At 47.1% G+C, this 27,386-nt stretch overlaps 1 protein-coding gene across 1 annotated transcript; it reads left to right on the top strand.

The window, feature by feature from the left end:
• Positions 1-2,154: 2,154 nt before the first annotated feature.
• LOC135822665 (protein white-like) lies at positions 2,155-27,386 on the top strand. The gene is made up of 19 exons (XM_065335475.1): positions 2,155-2,774; positions 3,008-3,056; positions 3,974-4,041; positions 5,046-5,167; positions 5,708-5,779; positions 6,558-6,656; positions 7,760-7,926; positions 8,546-8,617; positions 9,400-9,502; positions 10,812-10,912; positions 11,398-11,509; positions 18,684-18,815; positions 19,353-19,445; positions 21,491-21,548; positions 21,822-21,899; positions 22,560-22,665; positions 23,528-23,625; positions 24,866-25,047; positions 26,754-27,386. Exons 1-19 carry the CDS (start codon positions 2,414-2,416, stop codon positions 26,865-26,867), a joined length of 2,187 nt encoding a protein of 728 aa, XP_065191547.1. The 5' UTR covers positions 2,155-2,413; the 3' UTR covers positions 26,868-27,386.

Below are 27,386 nucleotides of genomic sequence, written 5' to 3'. Positions count from 1 at the left end.
AGGCACCAGGAGCAAAACCTGATAGTGACGAATTGCAGTACTGCGGTAGGCCAAGGAGACTATCACGACTTTCGCACCCAGCAGAGAGAGATGCCGAAGAGTCAAGACTGAAAAGGCCCACAATCATGCACTCGGATAAACCAAGTCACAGTTAGCTAGGTTCCACAGAGCTCTTCCGTACCGGTGTACAGATAGTGTATGTAGGCTAAGTCTCCAAGCTTCACGATTGCCCCCAGCTAGCATGACAATGATAACATGACTGATTGTGCTTGCATGATTTGTAGGCTGGCTGCATCAATATTAATTTATGATACCGATCTACATCATAGTACATGTACCCCAAGTTCTTGCCCAGGGACGTCAATTGAATAATAATTATTACTAGTATCCTATCCACGATGGGAATTAGCCGTATTGCGTGACCGATCCTTTCAATGTTCTTATCTTTCCTTTTCCTTTTCCACCTTGACTCCTCCTTGGTTTCCCTTTTCTCTCTAGCTCTTCTCTTGTGCCTTGTTGCTATTATTCACTTTTAAAATGTGGGGCTTTGAATAACAATGATAACCGTTGAGTCATGCATAGTTTTCATGAGGGAGTATTTGACAGATTCGTATCGTAGGGGAAATCGGGTTGTCCAACTGCGAAATGTCAGTGACAGCTGTCATGCATGCAATCGAGCAGTGGCTTCTGGAAGCGTCCACGACCACGACGCGGGGGGGGGGGGGGGGCTCCAACTGCAAATTCCCTGCGGTTCCTACCAACCAACAACTTACCTCATACTGAGAGAAAGTAAGTTTTAGTACGTGTGCATAGAAATTATAGTCGAAGACATGATGGCATAAAAAATATTTGATAAAAGGTAAAAACACAACCAATCCACATTACTCAAGAGTCAGGGCTGTGTATTCACTGGGTGTAAGATAGGGATAAGAAGAACTGCAGTGTATTTACAGCCATTGGCATTTATCTCCTTTCTTCCTGTTGTTTAATTACTGGCCGGCGTGTATTTACCGCCATATTGCCAGGTGCGTGTTTACCACCATAATTATGAATAAAAATGAACTCAATCTGCGGACAGAACTGTTTCGTCCTAATAAAAATGAATAAAGTTTCAGAAAAAAAGAAGAACTCCTGTTATTACATGTACAAACAAATACCACCGGTCCCTCGGAGTCGGTGTTCATCCAAAAGAGGTTTGACTTTACATGTATGTATCCTCAAGTAACCATGGTAACTGAGTGTTACTCTCTACTCTCACACACGACCAAAGAACACTTCAAGTCTTTCACGTGGGATAGGACGGGTAGCTAGTTTGAAGTTTTATTTTTACATCGCAAACCAAACGGGCATTGATGTCCAATAATTATTATGATGGCGATAGAAAAAAAAGTGTGGCTCGATAAAGCTGCACTTGAGAAAATGAAAAAAACAGTCAATAGGAAGTACATGTACCGGTCATTACAAGTCAAGTTAGAACGAATTTATCAATCAGAGAGAAATATGAAGATGAGGACCTACATGTATGCCAGAGGGAGGTACTATTTTCAGTTGGTTGGCTTACCGAAATCACTAACGTCTGTATGAGTGTATCCTGGTATCGTTATCATGGTTATGCAGACTACAACTACTTACATGTACAAGTAGAATGATAGACTCTAGTCTAGATAGACCCGGCCCAATGTCATTTTTTATTATGTGCTTGCAATGCATGCAGTTGGCTGCCACGTGAAAAACGTCGCTGACGTGCATGTCGTTGGCGCATGCATGGCCAACATGAACAAACACTGCACTGGAACTCAGCCAATGACTGAATGAGGCTTTCATTTTGACATCCTCCATCTGTCGACACGCGTCCCAGATAGACTAGTTCTCTACCCGTACCCACTCTGCACTGTCTGTGGATCTACTGCCAGGATCTGGATGGTGGACACATCTGCGTACACCAACAGGCAACACTACACTAATAGTAATACGCTACAGCACGAAGTCCAGTTTTCGCATGATTGCGAAACGGTCTCTGAAGCTGATGCACTGCCGAGTGTTGCGCGATCGGAGGCGGCGACCTGGATCAGCTGCATGTGCATGCATGCAAGACGAAAAACCCCCATAAAAACCCTCACTGGCATCAGCACGCAACTGCAGTTCGCATGGTTCGCACGTCGTGCATGTGTTCTGCACCTCTGTCTCTGTGTCTGACTCTCTGAATACTTCCCGCTACATGTATGTTAGTAGTTTTCATTCAAACTCATATCCATAATCGAGTAATAATATACGAGCCACCTAACCTGCAAAACACCAACTGCGGGTGATAAACAATCGTCTTCCTACGTGTCGTTCAGATCGTCAGTCACTACACCGACCGGTGATACCTGTTGGGTATTTGTGGTCCATGAGGTAGCCGCGCACTCGCTGCATGTACGTCGAAGAGATCAGTATGTCAAGCACCGACGTGGAAGCAGGCCTCAAGACCCAGGAAACCGTTGAGACGGGGTTCAGGGATCCGCACGTTTCTGTAGCGGCTGACGGTAACTTGGATGATGAGGAGAAAGCGTATAGCGTTCACGACGCACCTGGCGAAACGGCTGGTGCTCTGCAAACGACATCGCGCCAATACTCGGAGCTGCAGACGAACGAACTGGAACGGCAGCAGTCGCTTCGGGGCAACGTTACGCTGAGCTGGCACAATCTGAAGGTTGATCTTGTGTTCGAGCGAGGATGTCTGAGCAAATTGAGAGGGGAGCCGGCACCAGAACCAAAGCCTATATTGAAGAAAGGTAACAGTTAGTGCCTTTTCTAATTTGATTTAAATAATTCAATGCATTGTCAGGTAAAAGAAAGGGAAAATACCTAAATCTCGAATCTTGTTATGATACACGATCATTTTGAAGTTTGGGTGATCCGCATACGTTCTCCGGTCTGTAATGTTCGTCCGTAAAACTGACAAACACATCAACTGCACAACAAGCAACACATGACGATGTTTCCTTTTCATCCTTTTCTTGCACAGTGAGCGGCTCGGTGCGTCCAGGATGGCTGGTGGCCGTGATGGGAGCCAGGTGAGAGGAGATTATTATTTTATTCATATTTTTACTAGGGCAGTCCCCACACACACACAGGCATAGACCTATGCCATGGTCTGCTTACAGGGTGCCCTAGCCACGTGAAGATAGCGGAGTGGAATGCAGCAGAGATGCAGTGGAAACATTACATTTGGCTGGTATACTTCACTCTCTATGGACATTTTTCACGTTTGGCGTGAGACTTGGCTGGAGGCCGAATTTTCCGTGTCCGTAGCAACACCACCACCCTCTGTGGATCAAGCTGCACATTACTTGTCTACAACTACAAGTACAGTGAAACCTGTTCACGGCGACCGCTCAGAGGACCTTAAAAATGTGGTACCCCCCCCCCCCCAACGTTTTAATGTCTTCCACACATAGTTGTAGATACAGTACTGCCGGGCGCCGAAGAACGGCCAGGCTAGAATTTCACCAATTTCGGAACGGTGCAGGCTGGATTTTTGCAGATAAGAACGGAAACCGTAATATACACTATAATGTACACTCAGACGACGTATAACTCTGCATAAATGTACATGCAAGACTGTACCATTGGATAAGAACGAAACTGCTGTGTTCGATAAAAATATGAACAGGCTAGGCTAGAGCACTGACCTCCAGTTCTTCGACGCCCGGCAGGACTGTACTTTAAGACATGTGATAGTAAGTTACGTTGTGTCGCTCACCGTGTCCTGCACTTCAATATCTTCAACAGTTCTGATTGGGGCCAAGCAGGTGGTCATGGTGATGATTGAATGGCGCTGAGAATGTGTACATGGCGTGGAGACTGTTTTATGTGTACGTGGCGTGGAGACTGTTTGGCCATTCCAGCTGTTCTCGCATACTACGCATTTCGTACGAGTCCAGCGTGGTCTCATGGATGCTTTTGTGTCTGTGTTGTTTGACTGTGGCAGCGGTGCAGGCAAGACAACACTGCTCAATGCTCTCTGTGGACGCTCAGGTAGCAACATGTCCCTGGAGGGTAAGTTGTGCTATTGTCCATGCTGGTATCCTGGATCTACAGCTCATGAGCAACGTCAGCACCCGTACAAATATCCCACTGCCATTACATGTAACTACTCGATTAGTTTACTGTAAAACCGGAAAGTTTAACGACCAAAAAGTTAACGTGAAGAAAGTTTTTAACGGTGGCTACCTGGCCACCCATCTGTATGTGCATCTTTACACAGACACCTCAAACCGGGTTCGCGATAACGTTTCTTCAAATAACGAAAAAATTGGTCGTTAAAGCGTTAGACTTTCTGGTTTTACGGTACCATAATTATGGAGGGTAGATATGCATAGCAGACTCAGCGGAGGATGTTCAGGTTGGTTGTAACTCTGAGTTTCATGCCGTTAGGCAATCATCAGACAACTGAACGTCCTCCGCTGAGTCTGCTATGTACTTAGCTCTGTCTCTGACGCCAAAAGTTGAGCACTCTGCAGCTCGGGGATCAACGGATTTGAGGGTAGATATGCTACACAAGTATTCAATCTAGGTTTCTCTACTGCTCTTGTATGGTATGATATTATACATAAGTAAATGCCAGTCTTTGTCAACTTCCTTTCTTTCATGAGAAGAAGGGAGAAATTCCACCCAACAACACTAGCCTCCTGCTCGACCCATACAACTTCCACGTTGCTATCATGGGAAGAAAATTCAGTTGAGAAGTTGAGAGACCTACTTCACAGCTCTTTTTCTCTTCCAGAGCTAGTCAATGGAGTTGGAGTTAGGTGTATACGTTTTAGTGGAAGACTTGCAATTGGTGGAATCATGGACACAGTGAATGGGGTTTTCGGCCTTTGACCACTTCACTTTGTGGTGGGTCTGATCTACTCACCTCCCACCGCTTTAGGAGCTGCATCTGCGCCTTGATCATCGAGGGTGGTGGTGTTCCTATGGATGTGGAAAACGTGGCCTCTAGCCAAGTCTCAAGCGACCCGTGAATTTGAATGATTTTCTGCAACTGTTGCTATGTTCTGCAGGCGTTCTGAACATCAACGGTCAGCTGGTCACACCGCACGATATCAAGCGTATCTCAGCATATGTACAGCAGCAGGACCTGGCCTTCGCCACTCTGACCGTCTTTGAACACCTGAAATTCCAGGTACGCCTATGTAGAATGAACATACAGTCGACTCCTGATATAACGAACTCCATTGTGCAGGAGAATTAGTTCTTTTTCAGCCGAAGTTCGTTATAACAGAAATGAACTTACACTGTGGGTTTGAACTGGGACATGGACAATGGTTCACTATATAACAAAAAGTTGCTATATGTGAGTTCGTTATAAGTGGAGTCGATTGTACTTGTAAACCATCTCTTCCTTTGATAATGCTCGATCTCATCCCACCAACAGAAACGGTTGGAACGGTTGTGTTCTGAAGTACTTGTATGATCTGTACCTTTTCAAAAGGCTAAGATAGAATGCACTTGAACACGTTTTTGAATAGATTTTGTACCGTATTTCAGCCCAGATAGGCCCATGAACCTGTAATTGGATATATGCGAAGCACGCAACTCTGATGTAACCTGATCTCACTGTGGCTAAATGTAATAAAAACGGAAATAACCACTAGAGACCCCAGCCAACGCTGGCGTGGAGGCTGACGTAAGATGCCTTTCTCTTTCTGTTCTGTGCACTCAGGCACTGTTGAGAATGGACAAGCGGCTGTCGCCAGAAGAGCGAATGCAGCGTGTGGAAGATGTCATCACAGAGGTACCGACTATATCATACCATAGTTTATCCGTGCACTCCGAGCACCGCAAGACGTCCGAGGCTCGGAAATGAAAAATTGGAGTTTCCTGTCCTGGGTTTTGTTTGACATTTTAATGTCAAAAGTTGTGCAAGGACTTTGTGTGTGTGTGTGTGTGGGGGGGGGGGTGCTCGTCAAGATAGTGGTTAAGATCCATGCCCTATCATCAACCAGCTACAGAATGGGATCCTCCACAAGGACAGTAGTTGATATGAGTGTAGATACTTGAGATCAAAACCAAACCGGTAGCAGTCCCAGCAATCCAACAGTTTATCAGTTTAACCCGTATACGCGATTGCTCTGCTGGTGCAATACAACACTAGTGTCGGAAGCTATTTGTCTGGCTTTGAGTGGAAGGGTGTAGTGGAGGGGGGGGGGGGGGGCTTCTCCGAGTAGGTTTGTGAAAAAATCAAGCCAAATCGTGCCTTTGAGAGAATGTGCCGCCCATGCATGATAAAACAGTCAAACCCTTGTCACATTGGTGTTCTCCAGTACGTTTCTTCCTGACGAGAGTTGTACGAAAACCAGTTCAAAGTGCTTCTTCATCTTTATCGTCCACCAATTTCTCCCATATTGTAGTCACATTTCTCTCATTGTCCATCACATGACGTTCTACCACATACACCTACAATACAGTCGTTATGGAATGTCGATTCAGTTGGTCCTGTTGATCGCTATCCTCAAATTGTTGACGCCTCGCCGCTTACTTAAATTTTCTCTTGTGTTTGATTATTGTTGCAGTTGGGGTTGCAGAAGTGCAGGAACAATAAGATCGGATCTCCTACCGGTGTTCGGGGTATTTCTGGTGGAGAGCTGAAGCGCCTGTCATTCGCATCGGAGGTGAGGCGACTCATCGAGAATTAAGAGTGATGTCATTTTGGAGTGTGCGATCTGTATCATTTGATAGTCCTGCGTATATACGTACACGTATGCGCATGCACACACACACACACATACACACACACACACACACACACACACACACACACACACACACACACACACACACACACACACACCATGTACCTTGTATGCCTGTCGCAAGAGAAGCATGAATAACCTGTGAATGCACTTGATACACACGCACGCATGCACACATGCGCACACACACACTCTCTCTCTCTCTCTCTCACACACACACACACACACACACGATTACTCAATTATTATTCCTCATAGTCACCGTTTTTGCTCTGTTGGCTGTCTCCGGTCAATGAGTTACTTCTGGTGTTTCTTAGTAACCTACATGAGAGCAAGAGTACATAACCAAGAGTGTGCAACTCGACGATCCCCCAGCCCATGGCGGAATTTTTTTATGACATCAGTCTTTGGCGGCTGTTTGGCTCGCTGATGCCATCATGCGTAGCCAGAGATCAAATTACAAAGAATTTGTACATCACAGCTACGGTAGTCGAAGCAGAACAACGGACGATAGATCGATGTATCCTGAACCTGGTGAACTCTCACCGTATTTACAAAAAATGTGCGGGAAAGCATACGCACTTGATCATACTTCAGTCAAAGGATGACGCAATAAAAGAATTCCGCCGTGGGTGAACCCATTGCAGCTCTAGATAGGAGTTGCACACTCTTGGTTATGTACTCTTGATGAGAGTAAGCAGAGGGCAGTGTTCAAACCTCTACTGTTTTCTGCCCTATTCCCACGCCTGAACAACTGCGCATTCTAGGCTGTGGTTTACTGTTGCTCACTATGCCAATGTGGGCAACCAAAGCGCAACAGCCTGCACCCGGAAAAGCCTGGATAATCGGAGGCTTAAGCTAAGAGCATTGTGCCAAACATACCAGGTACACAAGAAACTGACACCTTTAGTAAGAATGAGCCAGCCTGTGTTGATGGAGATTATGATATTGTTATCATGAGCAGGATGTAGAGGCAGACAATGACATGATTGTACTCTCACTTTGGCGTTCACCCTGATCAGGTGTTGATGGACCCACCGTTGCTTTTCGTCGACGAGCCGACTTCTGGCTTGGACTCGTTCATGGCCCAGAGTGTTATCTCCTCGCTTCAAGACATGGCCAGGGAGGGCCGTACCATCCTCTGCACCATCCATCAGCCTCCCAGTGAAGTCTTTGCAATGTTCAACAGGTGAGCAGCCCTATATTCTGGTGTTCCTAGCATCCAGGTCAATCTATTTTTTTCTATTTTTAATTCCAGTTACAAAAAATGTCAAGGTTTGTTTGAGACTCAGTTAGATTGAGTTTTCCACATCCGTAGGAATGTCACCACCCTCACGGATCCGGTGATCATCAACTTGTGTTGGCTAATGATCACCTTAGTGTGAAACTCCGAGTCTCAGCAAGTGTATCGGTTCTCTCTCTGTTGCCAGTGTGTGAATGGCTCTGTGCTTTGTGTGCATTAAGCATTACCTATTGTAGCAACAGTGCCTATATCACGCTGTGTGACGTTTACTTATACAGTTCGTGTTATAGTAAAACCTCTTTAGGACGAACACCAAGGGACTGAAATTATTTGTTCGCAATAATGGGAGTTCTTCTTATGCGTATCTTACACCCAGTGAATACACAGTAATCTATTCTATAGAGTTATGCAGACTAGTTCTTCTAAAGCAAAAGTTTGTCTAATCGGCGTTCTTCTTTTCTTCTTCATTTTTCAAGGTTTCACTTGTGCATGATGTAGGATTTGACCAATGCCTACTGCCGTGTACTGCTTTGTGTGTATTGATTCGCTTTATACCTGTATCCAGGCTGCTGCTACTGGCAGAAGGCAAGACAGTGTACTACGGACCCAGGTCGGAGGCACTGGAGTACTTCAAGGCGTAAGTACAGTGAGTGCTCAATGAAATCCAGTCGCGTCGCTCAAGTTTGCGCCTTGCATCGTTTCGCAGCCCAGTGTTCGCCGATCTAGGGCTGCGCAATGCCCAGCTCATACGTGAGTGACGCGACTGGATTTCATTGACCAGCACGGTAGCTCAGGCTACGTCAAAGTGCATTTTGAACACTGGAATTCTATTCAAGGTGTCATGGATACATGCTTTGTAAGTGGCTTGTTTGCAAGCGCACTGGCCTCTCAATGTAGATTGACGTGGAGAGCTAGAACACAAGAATGCACATCGACAGCGGTGGTGGCAACTGGAATCCAACCCCGGGGTTTCGTGCTGGAGTGTAGCACCGATTCTAGCGGTCTCTATTTCGTAGTGTTGCAATCCCATGCTGGGTCTTTGCAATGTGAGCGCACCGCTCCAGGGATCGGATTTCAGTTGCCAGCACTTCACGTACGCTGTAGTCAGCTGTGTGATAAAGTACGTACCACTGTGTGTGTGTGTGTCACGGTGTGTGTGTGTGACTTTTTCTGGCCAGTGAATCCCTATTTTTCAATCAAGCTGTGTGGTGGATACCAGGCCAAAAATAGTGGCGGTCAATTCATCAGCCTTGCAAGCTGTTGAATGGTGTAATCCCAGCACGAGTTGCTATGTCTAACATAGCTGTTCGCTATCATCGCTTCCGCGATGGGCAGGTCTGAGGTGTGTGTGTGTGTGTGTGTGTGTGTGTGTGTGTGTGTGTGTGTGTGTGTGCGTGTACGTGTGTGTGACCCATCCAGTCTGGAGCACCCATGCCCGGACAACTACAACCCAGCCGATCATTACATCTACACACTGGCTATTGTGCCGCAGAAAGAAGATGAGTCGCGAGAGCGTGTCAAGGTAAGACGCCTGTCCCGCTTGTTTGAGTGTTGGTATTTCCCACACAATGTGAGAGCATTCCCAGTTTATCTAGGTGTCCTTGCCTTGTAGACTTCAGCAATGGACAGTTCTGGCTGTTCGGAGACCCGGTTATCTTGGCAATGTATTCACTGTCCGTAGTCAGTAAGCGCACATGATATGATCAGAATCATGTCCTGGCCTAACACTCTGTACGCGTGTCCACGTGTGTTTGTGTGTGTACGTGTGTTTGTGTGTGTACGTGTGTTTGTGTGTGTAAATGTGTGTATGTGCGGAGTGCTCCGCCTGTCACCGGTCCTTCCGCTCGACTTGCGGCCGGACACGCCACCGATGCAGCAGGGTGACTAGTACCATTTGACCTGTCCCTTCGGGGACTGTGTAGCCAAACTTGGCAGCAGGATCAAACTGTGTGTGTATGTGTATGTCCGCATGTACGGGGGACAAAGGTGTTCTTGACCCATCTTTCGGAGAGAGAGAAAGAGATGATTCTGGGCTTTCAGAACAGCGGAACAGTTTCCACTCCAGTGCACCCTGGCCTGCACTTGTGCAATTGGTCATTACTCATGCACACACACAGTGAAACCTGTCAAAGGCAACCACCTGTCTAAGGCAACCACCTGTCTAAGGCAACCACCTGTCTAAGGCAACCACCTGTCTAAGGCAACCACCTGTCTAAGGCAACCACCTGTCTAAGGCAACCACTCAAGGGACCTTGAAAATGGTGTTCTCGTGTACAGGCTGTCTTCTGAACTTGGGCAATTTGACTTGAAAATAACCTCTCTTGGTCCTAGTTGCAATGGTCATCTGGGACAGGTGGTCGACTTATCAGAGTGGTCACCTTGACAGGTTTGACTGTACCTGTGCGCAACTTTGGACTGTTAAGTGGGAGGGCTTGTAGCCACGCACAAATAAGTATTGCTCACTCAAATTTGGAGGTGGTCTGGTTCTCGGAACAACATTGCACTTGTTTACTTGAAAGGTGACTTGAAATCGAAGTCACCAAAAAACCATTAGTTGAGACAAGTGAGAGCAAAAGGAGAAAAATGTAGCAACAATGTAGCCACTGGCTCGCTGCGCATGCTCTGGCCTGAGAGCTGCAAAACTGCGCATGCGATGCGTGCAGCAAGACGTCAGCATGACGTACACACGAACAAATAATGATATACTAGTAATAGCGAGTGTAACGAGGATTCATGATACAGATTCACGTCATTACCTGTATTGCTAATGATGGTAGTGAATGAAGTGATCGAGGCACTGATCATGCTTCCATTCATGATTTTCTACTCAGGTGTTTACGGATGAGTACGATCGCCGTGAACAGGAAAAGGAGCAGGTCGACTTTGCGAAGAAGAAATCACGGGACGTCGATGTCGACATTCGAGCTGCAAGGTGAGTGCTGGGCAGACGCACGGATAACTTGATGTCATCTCTAGGAAGACACACACACACATGCTGACACAGACACGCATGCACACACACACACACACACACACACATTCACACATACACACACGTGCACACACACACACACACACACACACACTCAAATGGGCACACATACAGATATGCACAATCATGTACATGTATAAATGCGCACACCCTGTTGTGTCTGTTCTGTTACAGCATGCTTTACACAACCTGCCTACATGTACAAAGTCAGGATGAATATTGCGCAAGTCGCGACACACTTTTCTGACTCAACCTATTTGTATCGCAGTGAACTGATTTTGATGTTCACAGTGCGTCGATCTGTATTTTCAAATTCCATGTCAAACCCACATGCTATTATGCAATCGGATGCATTATCAACCGATGCTGGTTTTAGGCTTCAGCAGAACAAATGCAATTGCATGCCATGCCATCTCTTCTCGTAGGAAACTGCACGGAGAGAGCCGCTGGACTCAGTTCAAGCTGGTGATGTGGAGGACGTGGCTGACCACTGCGCGCGAGCCTACGCTAACACGAGTGCGGTTCATGCAGGCACTGGTAAGTACGTATCCGCTGTATAATCAGGCGCGTAGCACCGCTGTTGGAGGTGGTCCGGCCAGAGAGAGAGAGAGAGGGGGGGGGTGCGGGGGTGTCCCCCGGGAAAATTTTGGAATTGGGATGCAAAATTCTGCATTCTGGGCACTTTTAGCATAGTGTTTCTATTTCCAAGAAGACAAAGTGGTCCGGGCTTTGTCGGACTGGCCGGATCAGCTACTACGCCTTTGGTACAATTTATGATTTATACACAGCGCCACATCAGTGAGTAGTGGCAAGAAGGTACAAGAGAATATCTAGAGAGAAAAGAGAAAATCAAAGAGGAGTCCAGATCATGAAAAAGGAAAAGGAAAGATAAGGACATTGAGAGGATTGGTCGCGCAATACGGTCAATTCCGATCATGGATGGGATACATTTTTTGCACCCATCTGCTAGTGTGCGTTTGAGTACACCGTACATACTACCAGGTATTCTTGTGTTGCTCTGCTAGCGTGTAGGCTGTGTTACAAAGTGCGCTGAGCAGCAGGACCCCCACCACCACTTTCCACATGTATTCGGGAGCATAGTGGAGCAAGTAATCGGGAGCATAATGGAGCATAGTGGAGCATAGTGGAGCATAGTGGAGCATAGTGGAGCATAGTGGAGCATAGTGGAGCATAGTGGAGCATAGTGGAGCAAGTATTCGGGAGCATAGTGGAGCATATTGGAGCATAGTGGAGCATAGTGGAGCATAGTGGAGCATAGTGGAGCATAGTGGAGCAAGTATTCGGGAGCATAGTGGAGCATAGTGGAGCATAGTGGAGCATAGTGGAGCAAGTATTCGGGAGCATAGTGGAGCATAGTGGAGCATAGTGGAGCATAGTGGAGCATAGTGGAGCATAGTGGAGCAAGTATTCGGGAGCATAGTGGAGCATTGTGGAGCATAGTGGAGCATAGTGGAGCATAGTGGAGCATAGTGGAGCATAGTGGAGCAAGTATTCGGGAGCATAGTGGAGCATAGTGGAGCATAGTGGAGCATAGTGGAGCATAGTGGAGCATAGTGGAGCATAGTGGAGCAAGTAATCGGGAGCATAGTGGAGCATAGTGGAGCATAGTGGAGCATAGTGGAGCATAGTGGAGCATAGTGGAGCAAGTAATCGGGAGCATAGTGGAGCATAGTGGAGCATAGTGGAGCATAGTGGAGCATAGTGGAGCATAGTGGAGCATAGTGGAGCATAGTGGAGCATAGTGGAGCATAGTGGAGCAAGTATTCGGGAGCATAGTGGAGCATAGTGGAGCATAGTGGAGCATAGTGGAGCATAGTGGAGCAAGTAATCGGGAGCATAGTGGAGCATAGTGGAGCATAGTGGAGCATAGTGGAGCATAGTGGAGCATAGTGGAGCATAGTGGAGCATAGTGGAGCACAGTGGAGCACAGTGGAGCATAGTGGAGCATAGTGGAGCATAGTGGAGCATAGTGAAGCATAGTGGAGCATAGTGGAGCACAGTGGAGCACAGTGGAGCATAGTGGAGCATAGTGGAGCATAGTGGAGCATAGTGGAGCATAGTGGAGCATAGTGGAGCAAGTAATCGGGAGCATAGTGGAGCATAGTGGAGCATAGTGGAGCATAGTGGAGCAAGTAATCGGGAGCATAGTGGAGCATAGTGGAGCATAGTGGAGCATAGTGGAGCACAGTGGAGCATAGTGAAGCATAGTGGAGCATAGTGGAGCATAGTGGAGCATAGTGGAGCATAGTGGAGCATAGTGGAGCATAGTGGAGCATAGTGAAGCATAGTGGAGCATAGTGGAGCACAGTGGAGCACAGTGGAGCACAGTGGAGCACAGTGGAGCATAGTGGAGCATAGTGGAGCATAGTGAAGCATAGTGGAGCATAGTGGAGCATAGTGGAGCATAGTGGAGCATAGTGGAGCATAGTGGAGCATAGTGAAGCATAGTGGAGCATAGTGGAGCATAGTGGAGCATAGTGAAGCATAGTGGAGCATAGTGGAGCATAGTGGAGCATAGTGGAGCATAGTGGAGCATAGTGGAGCAAGTATTCGGGAGCATAGTGGAGCATAGTGGAGCATAGTGGAGCATAGTGGAGCATAGTGGAGCAAGTATTCGGGAGCATAGTGGAGCATAGTGGAGCATAGTGGAGCATAGTGGAGCATAGTGGAGCATAGTGGAGCAAGTATTCGGGAGCATAGTGGAGCATAGTGGAGCATAGTGGAGCATAGTGGAGCATAGTGGAGCATAGTGGAGCATAGTGGAGCATAGTGGAGCATAGTGGAGCAAGTATTCGGGAGCATAGTGGAGCATAGTGGAGCATAGTGGAGCATAGTGGAGCATAGTGGAGCATAGTGGAGCATAGTGGAGCAAGTAATCGGGAGCATAGTGGAGCATAGTGGAGCATAGTGGAGCATAGTGGAGCATAGTGGAGCATAGTGGAGCAAGTAATCGGGAGCATAGTGGAGCATAGTGGAGCATAGTGGAGCATAGTGGAGCATAGTGGAGCATAGTGGAGCATAGTGGAGCATAGTGGAGCATAGTGGAGCATAGTGGAGCATAGTGGAGCATAGTGGAGCATAGTGGAGCATAGTGGAGCATAGTGGAGCAAGTATTCGGGAGCATAGTGGAGCATAGTGGAGCATAGTGGAGCATAGTGGAGCATAGTGGAGCATAGTGGAGCAAGTAATCGGGAGCATAGTGGAGCATAGTGGAGCATAGTGGAGCATAGTGGAGCATAGTGGAGCATAGTGGAGCATAGTGGAGCATAGTGGAGCAAGTAATCGGGAGCATAGTGGAGCATAGTGGAGCATAGTGGAGCACAGTGGAGCATAGTGGAGCATAGTGGAGCATAGTGGAGCAAGTAATCGGGAGCATAGTGGAGCATAGTGGAGCATAGTGGAGCATAGTGGAGCATAGTGGAGCATAGTGGAGCATAGTGGAGCATAGTGGAGCATAGTGGAGCACAGTGGAGCACAGTGGAGCATAGTGGAGCATAGTGGAGCAAGTAATCGGGAGCATAGTGGAGCATAGTGGAGCATAGTGGAGCATAGTGGAGCATAGTGGAGCATAGTGGAGCATAGTGGAGCACAGTGGAGCACAGTGGAGCATAGTGGAGCATAGTGGAGCATAGTGGAGCATAGTGGAGCATAGTGAAGCATAGTGGAGCATAGTGGAGCATAGTGGAGCATAGTGGAGCATAGTGGAGCATAGTGAAGCATAGTGGAGCATAGTGGAGCATAGTGGAGCAAGTATTCGGGAGCATAGTGGAGCATAGTGGAGCATAGTGGAGCATAGTGGAGCATAGTGGAGCATAGTGGAGCATAGTGGAGCATAGTGGAGCAAGTAATCGGGAGCATAGTGGAGCATAGTGGAGCATAGTGGAGCATAGTGGAGCATAGTGGAGCATAGTGGAGCATAGTGGAGCAAGTAATCGGGAGCATAGTGGAGCATAGTGGAGCATAGTGGAGCATAGTGGAGCACAGTGGAGCATAGTGGAGCATAGGGGAGCATAGTGGAGCAAGTAATCGGGAGCATAGTGGAGCATAGTGGAGCATAGTGGAGCATAGTGGAGCATAGTGGAGCATAGTGGAGCATAGTGGAGCATAGTGGAGCACAGTGGAGCACAGTGGAGCATAGTGGAGCATAGTGGAGCAAGTAATCGGGAGCATAGTGGAGCATAGTGGAGCATAGTGGAGCATAGTGGAGCATAGTGGAGCATAGTGGAGCATAGTGGAGCATAGTGGAGCATAGTGGAGCATAGTGGAGCATAGTGGAGCACAGTGGAGCACAGTGGAGCATAGTGGAGCATAGTGGAGCATAGTGGAGCACAGTGGAGCATAGTGAAGCATAGTGGAGCATAGTGGAGCATAGTGGAGCATAGTGGAGCATAGTGGAGCATAGTGGAGCATAGTGGAGCATAGTGAAGCATAGTGGAGCATAGTGGAGCACAGTGGAGCACAGTGGAGCATAGTGGAGCATAGTGGAGCATAGTGGAGCATAGTGGAGCATAGTGGAGCATAGTGGAGCATAGTGGAGCAAGTAATCGGGAGCATAGTGGAGCATAGTGGAGCATAGTGGAGCATAGTGGAGCATAGTGGAGCATAGTGGAGCATAGTGGAGCATAGTGGAGCATAGTGGAGCATAGTGGAGCATAGTGGAGCATAGTGGAGCATAGTGGAGCAAGTATTCGGGAGCATAGTGGAGCATAATGGAGCAAGTATTCGGGAGCATAGTGGAGCATAGTGGAGCATAGTGGAGCATAGTGGAGCATAGTGGAGCATAGTGGAGCACAGTGGAGCACAGTGGAGCATAGTGGATCATAGTGGAGCAAATAATCGGGAGCATAGTGGAGCATAGTGGAGCATAGTGGAGCATAGTGGAGCATAGTGGAGCATAGTGGAGCATAGTGGAGCATAGTGGAGCATAGTGGAGCACAGTGGAGCACAGTGGAGCATAGTGGAGCATAGTGGAGCATAGTGGAGCACAGTGGAGCATAGTGAAGCATAGTGGAGCATAGTGGAGCATAGTGGAGCATAGTGGAGCATAGTGGAGCATAGTGGAGCATAGTGGAGCATAGTGAAGCATAGTGGAGCATAGTGGAGCACAGTGGAGCACAGTGGAGCATAGTGGAGCATAGTGGAGCATAGTGGAGCATAGTGGAGCATAGTGGAGCATAGTGGAGCATAGTGGAGCATAGTGGAGCATAGTGGAGCAAGTAATCGGGAGCATAGTGGAGCATAGTGGAGCATAGTGGAGCATAGTGGAGCATAGTGGAGCATAGTGGAGCATAGTGGAGCATAGTGGAGCAAGTATTCGGGAGCATAGTGGAGCATAATGGAGCAAGTATTCGGGAGCATAGTGGAGCATAGTGGAGCATAGTGGAGCATGGTGGAGCATGGTGGAGCATGGTGGAGCATAGTGGAGCATAGTGGAGCATAGTGGAGCATAGTGGAGCATAGTGGAGCATAGTGGAGCATAGTGGAGCAAGTAATCGGGAGCATAGTGGAGCATAGTGGAGCATAGTGGAGCATAGTGGAGCATAGTGGAGCATAGTGGAGCATAGTGGAGCATAGTGGAGCATAGTGGAGCATAGTGGAGCATAGTGGAGCAAGTATTCGGGAGCATAGTGGAGCATAATGGAGCAAGTATTCGGGAGCATAGTGGAGCATAGTGGAGCATAGTGGAGCATGGTGGAGCATGGTGGAGCATAGTGGAGCACAGTGGAGCATAGTGGAGCATAGTGGAGCAAGTAATCGGGAGCATAGTGGAGCATAGTGGAGCATAGTGGAGCATAGTGGAGCATAGTGGAGCATAGTGGAGCATAGTGGAGCATAGTGGAGCATAGTGGAGCATAGTGGAGCATAGTGGAGCATAGTGGAGCAAGTATTCGGGAGCATAGTGGAGCATAATGGAGCAAGTATTCGGGAGCATAGTGGAGCATAGTGGAGCATAGTGGAGCATGGTGGAGCATGGTGGAGCATAGTGGAGCACAGTGGAGCATAGTGGAGCATAGTGGAGCATAGTGGAGCATAGTGGAGCATAGTGGAGCATAGTGGAGCATAGTGGAGCAAGTATTCGGGAGCATAGTGGAGCATAATGGAGCAAGTATTCGGGAGCATAGTGGAGCATAGTGGAGCATAGTGGAGCATAGTGGAGCATAGTGGAGCATAGTGGAGCACAGTGGAGCACAGTGGAGCATAGTGGAGCATAGTGGAGCAAGTAATCGGGAGCATAGTGGAGCATAGTGGAGCATAGTGGAGCATCGTGGAGCATAGTGGAGCATAGTGGAGCATAGTGGAGCATAGTGGAGCATAGTGGAGCACAGTGGAGCACAGTGGAGCATAGTGGAGCATAGTGGAGCATAGTGGAGCACAGTGGAGCATAGTGAAGCATAGTGGAGCATAGTGGAGCATAGTGGAGCATAGTGGAGCATAGTGGAGCATAGTGGAGCATAGTGGAGCATAGTGAAGCATAGTGGAGCATAGTGGAGCACAGTGGAGCACAGTGGAGCATAGTGGAGCATAGTGGAGCATAGTGGAGCATAGTGGAGCATAGTGGAGCATAGTGGAGCATAGTGGAGCATAGTGGAGCATAGTGGAGCAAGTAATCGGGAGCATAGTGGAGCATAGTGGAGCATAGTGGAGCATAGTGGAGCATAGTGGAGCATAGTGGAGCATAGTGGAGCATAGTGGAGCATAGTGGAGCATAGTGGAGCATAGTGGAGCATAGTGGAGCAAGTATTCGGGAGCATAGTGGAGCATAATGGAGCAAGTATTCGGGAGCATAGTGGAGCATAGTGGAGCATAGTGGAGCATGGTGGAGCATGGTGGAGCATGGTGGAGCATGGTGGAGCATAGTGGAGCATAGTGGAGCATAGTGGAGCATAGTGGAGCATAGTGGAGCATAGTGGAGCATAGTGGAGCATAGTGGAGCAAGTAATCGGGAGCATAGTGGAGCATAGTGGAGCATAGTGGAGCATAGTGGAGCATAGTGGAGCATAGTGGAGCATAGTGGAGCATAGTGGAGCATAGTGGAGCATAGTGGAGCAAGTATTCGGGAGCATAGTGGAGCATAATGGAGCAAGTATTCGGGAGCATAGTGGAGCATAGTGGAGCATAGTGGAGCATGGTGGAGCATGGTGGAGCATAGTGGAGCACAGTGGAGCATAGTGGAGCATAGTGGAGCAAGTAATCGGGAGCATAGTGGAGCATAGTGGAGCATAGTGGAGCATAGTGGAGCATAGTGGAGCATAGTGGAGCATAGTGGAGCATAGTGGAGCATAGTGGAGCATAGTGGAGCAAGTATTCGGGAGCATAGTGGAGCATAATGGAGCAAGTATTCGGGAGCATAGTGGAGCATAGTGGAGCATAGTGGAGCATGGTGGAGCATGGTGGAGCATAGTGGAGCACAGTGGAGCATAGTGGAGCATAGTGGAGCATAGTGGAAAAAAACAGGACTACTGTAAGTCGACAAATTTTCGGCGCATTCAAATTTCGGCCTCTCAGGGCTAAAACACATTTTGCGGCCTGTATTTCACCTGACAATAAGGCTTGAAAGAATACTAGTGAAAGCTTTCGAGGTGTTGTTGAAGAGCCTGAAGTGTGTCTTTCTTCTTACTTGTAGTATGGTATCCTTCTGTTGGCGGATGTTTCACGGGCACTGTACCACTTCTTTCTGCTTTGCATGCAGTTTGTCGGTGTCTTTGTTGGTCTCATCTTCCTGCAAGTTCAAGAAGGTCAGAGCAGCGTTCAGAATCTCAACGGCGTGCTCTTCTTTGCCGTCATTCAAGCCTCCTTCAGCGTCATCTTCTCGGTGATTCAGGTGAGTTTTGATATACAGTGAGAAATCTGCGCTAACTGGATACTCCTGGTGCAGTGGAAGCTGCCGTGATAGCACAGGATTCCACTTGATCCAAGGATGCACTTCCTCAGCCTACTTAAGCTCAACTGGTGAGGGATGAATTCCCCGAAACACTGTGTATTGAGCAGGGAGTAGTGCTTTCTTACGGGTTTGACCAGTGGAAGGTTCGATGGACTTATCCTGTGCTCTGGAAAGCAGTCGTGAGTCTGTCAAGTTTGGCAGGAAGCGTGTGTTCCACGTCGGAACAACGAACGTCATCGCTAATGCCACCGAAGTCGCTACACCTAACTCCCAAAATATGTCATATCTACACCATAGCTTAGTGGGAGAGCATTCCCGAACATGAGCAAGGGTCCCTGGTCCAAGTCTTGGTGGTGACAGTAAACCTTTCCTGTTTTCAACTCCCTCAAACTCATGAATATGTCACATCCATAGTATATTGCACTGAGGTTGCATTTTTGTTTATTTTTTGCCCTTTTCCATTGCTGAATGCAATAGGTGTTTCCGGATGAGAAGCATATCTTCTACAGGGACGCGGACAATCACATGTATAAAACCTGGATCTATATGCTGACAAAGACCATCGCTGAGGTATGTGAACGCCAAAGATGAGGACACAGGTGGAGAGAGAGAGAGAGAGAGAGAGAGAGTGTGTGTGTGTGTGTGCGTGTGTGTGTGTGTGTGTGTGTGTGTGTGTGCATGAGTCCGTGCGTGAGCCATTGTTCCTGCACTCTGAAAGGAAGCAGAAGACTCTGAGATGGCAAAACCCGTGCCCTACTAGGAAATCTCGAATTATTTGGCTAGGTGCCTCTTAAAAAGTGTTATTTTTCGTTGGCTGAGCGTAGCGAATGAAACGAAAAAATTAATGTATTTTTTGCCAGCATTTTCACCATAGTTACGGCACCAGGATTGCGTCAGCTGGTTTTTTTGTCAGTGTTCTCAAACTTTTCTCTTCACCGTGGTCTTTCTCTTTTCGTTGTAGTGAGTGAACAAAGACCACACTACTACTGTGATCTGTATCTTTCTGTTTTGTGTGGGTGTGTCTGCGGTGTACGCAGAGGCCAGCTAGCTGGCAAAAAGTATACAGTGCGGATCGGCTATAGGGTTGTCGGCTATAGTAATATACCTCTTATAGTGATCGTATTCTCAAATTCATTTTCGTAAACCACCCCTTTCTATACATATCGGATCGGCTATAGTAATAATCTGCTATAGTAATATATCGGCTATAATGATACGATTTCTTTGTCAAAATGATCTTATTGCATACATTTTTCATCGGCTATAGTGATGATCATAAAAAATTATACATCGTACGTGGCGAGATCTGATCGCGGCAGCCAGGAAGCGCTGGTACGACTATGATATCCCTTGGAGGAAATTCGAAATGTTTGGCGTTGGCTGTGCTTGTTCAAGTTGTTGTTCCGGGGCATTCTCGAGCGAGATTGGAGGCAGTAATGAGTACCAGCGCTGAAGCGCTACCGTGGTCTCCGCCGAGATGTTGGAGAAGGCATTCAGGTAACAGCGAAGATCAGGGACGCGGTGAAGCTTCTCCGTGACATACGACATCACGTGTCGATCGTCGTGCCACTTTGAACGGTTTCAGCGGTGATGAGTCGAGCGATGACGACCCAGACTGAGACTCTACTCCCACTAATCGATCCTGTAGATATTGTTGATAATAGGGCTTGAAAGTGCTACGTCACAGCATAGCAACAATTTCAAAAATTCAAAAACTGGATCCACTTGGATCCAGTTTTTGTATGGATCCAAGCACATTTCAAGCGGTCTTACCCACAGCATGGTGATGTAGCCAGTGAAACTGACTGATTTGGCTACTGGGGGCGGGGTTACAACTGGTGGCGAAATAAAAGTCACACCTGCATGCGACATGAGTGGGTTGCTATGCACCCACATACTTAGGCAATAGCAAAGTCACACCTTAGTGGATCCAAAAATAGAAATCTGATGCCAACTTACTACTCCCTGGCCGTTTTGACGTCATCACTTTCAAACCCTATTATGTCGATTGAATGTGTTGAAGTGTTTCTCTTCCAAAAGAACACATTCGTTGAGCACAGCAACTCCTTGAAAACTCATGTCAAAAAGTCATGAAGTTTTTGTTTCCGCAGGAAGTAGCTCTGCACTGCGCGTACTGCACAGTCACATGCACAGCACGCTTCTGCACGCTGCACTGATTCGAATGACACCATACACGCATTTGTCAGGCATACCTAAGTATGCATATCGCCTATAGTAATATATCGCCTATAGTGATATTTTCACGAAAATCAAACACCAACGCTATAGCCGATCCGTACTGTACTTTTAAACGTTATATCAAGCTGATTGATTATTTTGAGCGCATTGCAGCGCTGTATTGAACAGACACGAGGACAGCGAAAGAAATCATGATGTCTGTTACAATACTGGATAATTTCGAATCTCAAAATTGGAGAAAATGCCAATGGCATCTAACATACCAGTGTAATGTTATCTCTTAAAAGCGGCATAAACGCTTCTCTCAGAGCCCAAGCTTTATAGTTGAAACCGTGCATGGTGTGCCCCATGTGGATCGCAGTCCTTGGAGGCTGCAACTGGTATTGACATCATGTTTTGTGCTGTGTTTCTTTCAGATTCCCTTTCAGTTGACCATCCCGTTGGTATTCCAGGCTGTGATCTACTTCATGATTGGTACGACCGCCGTTCTGTCTAAAGACGTACTGAGTAGATAGTGGTGCTTTCTTGCAGGTTTTGCTGAGTGGAAGGTTTGATTGACTTCAGTCAGCGGAAAAACGCAAGCTCCGGTGTGGGGAGCACCTTGCCTATGAAATGATCGCCGAAGTCGCTACCACTATCTTGATTAGATGTGTTCGGTTATTTGCCCGCTTGCATTTGTAGCATGTTATCGTCCGCTCTTGACTTAACCAGTACCGGTTTTCTGTGGTTGTGCCCGTCTTCCTGCAGGACTCAACCCGAGGGCGGATCGTTTCTTCACCCTGTATGCTGTCTTTGTCACCATGGCACTAGCCGCACAGTCTATTGGTGAGTTCGCTATGGAATGACCTGACCCATCATGCCTGAAAGACTTCAGCGACGAGTCCACGACACAGATGTTGTGCCCAAACTCCAAAGAACCGTGTTGTGCATTACTTTAAGACCAGTAATATATACGAACATTTTATTCTAAAGATTTGATGGATTTAGAAAATTCGTTGAAATTTGAAGTCGTTATGTGGAAAACGATAGATACATGTACAGTCATTTACCGGTTTTGAGACAGAATTCGTTAACATTTCACCTCGCTAACTAACAGAAATCCGGAGATCGCTGTCAAACTATGATTGACATTAAAATATTTGATCATACAGTAGTTGTTGCACCATGTGCTGCTCATACCCAAGGCTGTAGAAAGCACATTCAACCTTGCAAATAACAACCCTCAATTGTGCATGAGAAAGGTGGTTTTTTTGCGAGCTGTCATTATTCGTGAAGTTAAAAGTATGCATTAAGTGATGTCTAGGATGAAGATTGTGTCGTCATTCGCTGGTTGTTGTCCCACCTGAGGTCGGTGTTCACGAGATAACCTGTAGTACCCCTTGCCCAGTGCTCCAAGGATGTCTCAGCAAGCAGATTCCTCGCAGCACCTGATTTCCCAGCCATGCTCTTCCGCGCGTCACCACGACTGTGTGTTTTCCTCTACAGGGTACGTGATATCAGCCGCCGTGCCTAGTGTGGCTATCGGACTGGCCGTGACACCACCGCTCGTCATCCCGTTCATGCTGTTTGGAGGGCTCTTCCTCAACTCGGAGTAAGTCATCTTGCGGGACGTGTACTCAATGTGTTTCTTGGGCTAGACGCTCATTTAGCTATTCCATGTGTGCGTTGCTATGGCTACTGTTGAAAACCCTCGGAGTTGGACAACTGTCCAGAGTTTGGGTTAGCGGTGCTGCTACAGCCATGGCTATGGAGTGTGCACGTGTTGGAATTCGCTCTGTGTTAGTACTCTGTATTTTAAAAGACTTTCGGCACAGGGGCTCCGGTTGTGTCCCAACTCGACATCCTACATGTAGCGCCTGTGAGAGCAGTGTCTGCCGAAGAGGCGGGTCAGCCGGGTCAGCGACCCGGTTGGGGGGGGGGGGGTACTTGGACCCGTTTGGAAAAAGAACACCGGGCCACTGGTGACCTGGTTGGGAATAGTATACATATGCTACGTATAATTATAGTCCAAACTATTTTACCGGTCCCTGGTATACATGCAGTGGGCTAGCTGTACTTGAACACACCCGGCTCTGACCCGATTGGATGAGTTCTGCCAGGTACACATGTTTGAAATCCTAGAGCAGACACTGGAGAGGCCACAGGTCACAGGAATTCAGATTGTGTCTCGTCATGTGAGAACATCCACGGAATGGGAAAAGTACATGTGGAAATTGACGAGAGATAGTGGATATACTTGCTTTTGTCTAACATCATGGCACTGCTAGCTTCGATTCTCCAAGGTACAATGCTGCTCAATGAAATTTGAGCATGTGAGTGGAGTGTGGACTCATGTGATCGGAATTGCCTGGCATCACTGTACCTTTCTTGTCGATGATTTGAGCATGCTCAGTTTTGCTCAGTGTTGCTATTTCCTGTTTTCTATCTCTTCTGCCGCGGATATGGCCGTGCAGTGATATTCCCGACTATTTCATCTGGCTGGAGTACATCTCCTGGATCAAGTATGGCTTCGAAGCGGCCATGATTAATGAATGGGACGGAAAGTCAATCTGTAAGTCATATCAGGATCTTGCTTGCTTCCGGTACACTGGATATATGGCACACATGCATCTCTCTCCCCACATGTCATCCCGTATGCCATTGAATTATGATTGTTTGGCTCTCCGCGCGTCCCTTTTCTAGTGGTAAGCTTTGGCTCTCCGCGCGTCCCTTTTCTAGTTGTAAGCAGGACCCGTATAGTTCCCGGACCAATGGAGGCAGCTTTCGATTGTACCGGCCGTACCGTAGACTTTCATATTTGTGTAGATGGCGGGTACAAGTGACCTCCTCAGCAGTAAACACGTGATGGTGGCCAGACACTTTGTCCAGCGCTGACCTGACCAATCGCATTAGTTGCGGCGTGTGCGGGTTCTCTGTGTGGAGGGGTGTGGGGTGACCCCCTCCTCCCCCCCCCCTCCACTCAAGGCTCACACATTTCGTACAGAAACATGGTTTGAATTCATTCTAGCTAGGGTGCCCCTTGCCTTGCGTGTGGCCGGGTTCTGAACAGCAAGGTGGAGCTGTCAGGTTTCAGCACAAAGTCACAGTGGTGACAAGACCTTTCATCCAACTACTAGCAGTGTCATGCCATGAGTGATATCTGATGAATGGTATTGTGGATGGAAATCTGAGCAGCAACATGAGCAGCTGGATCGCCAGTTTGATTCTAAACAGCTCACCTTTTGCCCGTAAAAGAATCACAGCCATTCCGTTCACCGGGACGCAGGACAAAAAGGAAAAGTACTTGTTTGTTACATTATTTATACTTCAGTATTGACATTACGGAAAAGCAGACTACACTGACAGAGGCGAACAAGAAGACTGGCAAAAGAACTCTCGACTACAACATCGCGCATGCTCGTATCACACGTGCGCGTGACTAGACGAAGACAGTTTGGGGAATGCCATCACAAAGGAAAACAACACATCATTTTACAACATGCCCAACGTCAGCAGACTACCTAAACACATTTTTTCCTTATCAGTGAACTTTTTCTTCAAACTCTCCAACTCCACTACAGCGTTTTCTTTCCACTTGTGAACACCTCCATCCCCGAACAGACTCTCACACGGCTGCACGACAAGAATAAAATAAATAACTATTAAAAAGGAGATTTGAGCAGATTATCTTTAGGAAATGGTGTACTCCCCACACTGGAGCTCGTGCTATCTTTAACTCGCTATATTGCCTTTTGACTATTCTAGTATCAGTGCAGCTTATCCAATTCACTTGCTTGTGATCAATTGTTCAGCTGGTTGTGCGGCGGCTGTGGCAACCACCCCCATGTCAACGCTAACTGACCTGGAGGCGAACATGACCAGCTTAACCGCTGCACCGACCAGCGCCATGCGCAACATGACGGCACCTGGGAGCATGGGCATGCCGTGCTTCTCCGACGGCAGCCAAGTGCTCAACTTCTACGCTTTTGATCCCGTAAGTCACTCTTACCGCTTAAAACTGCGTGTTACCCTCTGTTCTCACATTGAATGCTCACGTTGCGTATTGCACTTTAGGGTCGACATGTTTATTTGTTGGGTTTTTTTAATGTGAAAGGCCTCTTATGCGGGCAATCACAGAACATTATTACTGGCCTGGCACAACAACTATTAAACGAAAAAGCAAAACAAACTTATTTTTAAAGAGCCGTTTCGGAGACGGAGGTTTCAGCAAAGCAATGAATAAAACAATTGAAGCCGACACAATACCATGGTGGACTGATAAAAAAAATTGTGTGAAGTCGAATTCAGAAACGTTTTTCTTCGATGGTCATCAGTGAGCCAACATCGAATAATGTATATGAGAAACAAACCCAGAATTTATGCTCAAACTAAATGTTCCTTGAAGGTTAGAAAATGATTACAGTAACAACAAGGGTGCAAAAGTGATTGTATTGTCACAATGCTGTGAGCAGCGTGGATTGAAAATAACATTGAGCGTATGCACGCAGAAGGAAAACGTTACATCTCTCACACTATACACTGAGATTCTCACACCCTGGATCATTGTTATTTTCATTCCACACTGCTCACACCATTGTGATAATACAGCCACCCTTGCACCCTTGTTGTTACTCTAGTCACTTTTGTAACCTTCAATGAGCACTTAGTTTGAGCATATATTCTGGTTTGTTTTCTCATAATACATTATTCGATGTAGGTTCACTGATGACCATGGAAGAAAATTTCTGAATTTGACTACACATATATATTTTTTCATTTTATTAGGCCATCATGGTATTATGTCGGCTTTAATTGTTTTACTCATGGCTTTGCTGAAAATTATTTTTCAAAAAGAAAGAGAAAATGAAACTGGATAATGTGCACACCATGATTACTCCAGGGCCTATATCTACAGTGGTCACAGCTGAAATCCAACCCCTGATTTTTGTTCTCAAATGCAGTACCGATTCTAGCCGACTCTATTCCGTAGCGTTACAACTTGCGCTTGCCGGGCGTTTGCTGCATTGTGAGCCCGCCGAGCTGGGGTTGGATTTCAGTTGCCACCATCGTGTATCCGGTGCATTGATCCACTGTGACGGGTGGTGGCGTACCGAGGTGTGCAGAATGGCGATCCTGTTGCGGACACACCATGGCACCGGGGAAGGATGTGCAGTGTTGATACGGTGTGACACTTCGTGCATATTCGATGTGGCACTTGGTACACATTCGATGTGGCACTTGGTACATATTCGATGTGGCACTTGGTACATATTCGATGTGGCACTTGGTACATACTCAATGTGGCACGAAGGATGTGAATGGGGACTGCAGTGTGGCGACTATTGCTAGTTTGACCGACTCCATAAATCTCACGTGAGTAAAAAAAAACATTACTTTCATGCTCAACAGCTATTACTGTATTAGTATTTGATTAGACCCGGTACACGGTACACTGTACAGTACTGTGAAAGTTGTGCTATCGGAAAGAGGAGAAGTGCAGAAAACTGATGACGCACTTTGACATTACCAAGCAGGTACGAATCTGATAGTACGTGACGTGCTTTGAGTAACCGAAAATGAAGAAGACCCATTGGATTGAGACCAGTCCTGCAGGATGGTGTCGAGCATCGGTGTTGCCATGTCCGATGTCTGCAACAGAACGTCCTTCTGCAATCTCTGTGTTCTTTGTCATGTTTGCAGGACAACTTGGTGTTGGATATTGGAATTCTCATTGTTCTGAGCGTCGCCTTCCGTATCCTGGCTTACCTTATCCTGGAGCTGATACTGTGGAATCGGAATCGCCATACCAAGTAAACATACAACCGCATCTCCCTATGCGGTTAGTGATGTGCTCGTACGAAAAAAGTATTTATCCCGTTTTCCAGTCGCTGTGCGCGAATGTGTGTGTGTGTGTCTGAGTGTGTTTACATATGTGTGAATATCTGTTTGTCTGTCTCTTTCACGCACTCTCTCCTCCGAGTCTCCACTGGCTCATTGTCGACGCTCACCTTGAAATTGCTCTGACTCGCCAGTTGCTTTTTTCCCTGTTACCCTTATCTACAAATCGTCATAAACACTCTTACAAAATCACAGATTCCATTATTTTTCACAGAATTTAAAATAAACACAAGTCAAAACATATCTATTTTGTTGATACCACCAATAGGGTTTGACCTTTTAACAATATTTTGTGAATGAATACCACATTATTTCGAATTCCTTGCATGGCCAGACAGCTTTTGGTCCATATTTTCAATCCTTTCTAATTCTGAACGTTTCATGAGACAATGAATAGATCTGTTTAGCCTTGTGTGGCTTTCTAGTGTTCCTGGA

This window comes from Sycon ciliatum, chromosome 8 (genome assembly GCF_964019385.1).
Source record: "Sycon ciliatum chromosome 8, ocSycCili1.1, whole genome shotgun sequence".
NCBI classification, from domain to species: domain Eukaryota; kingdom Metazoa; phylum Porifera; class Calcarea; order Leucosolenida; family Sycettidae; genus Sycon; species Sycon ciliatum.
This window is presented reverse-complemented; position numbering and strand designations above follow the sequence as displayed.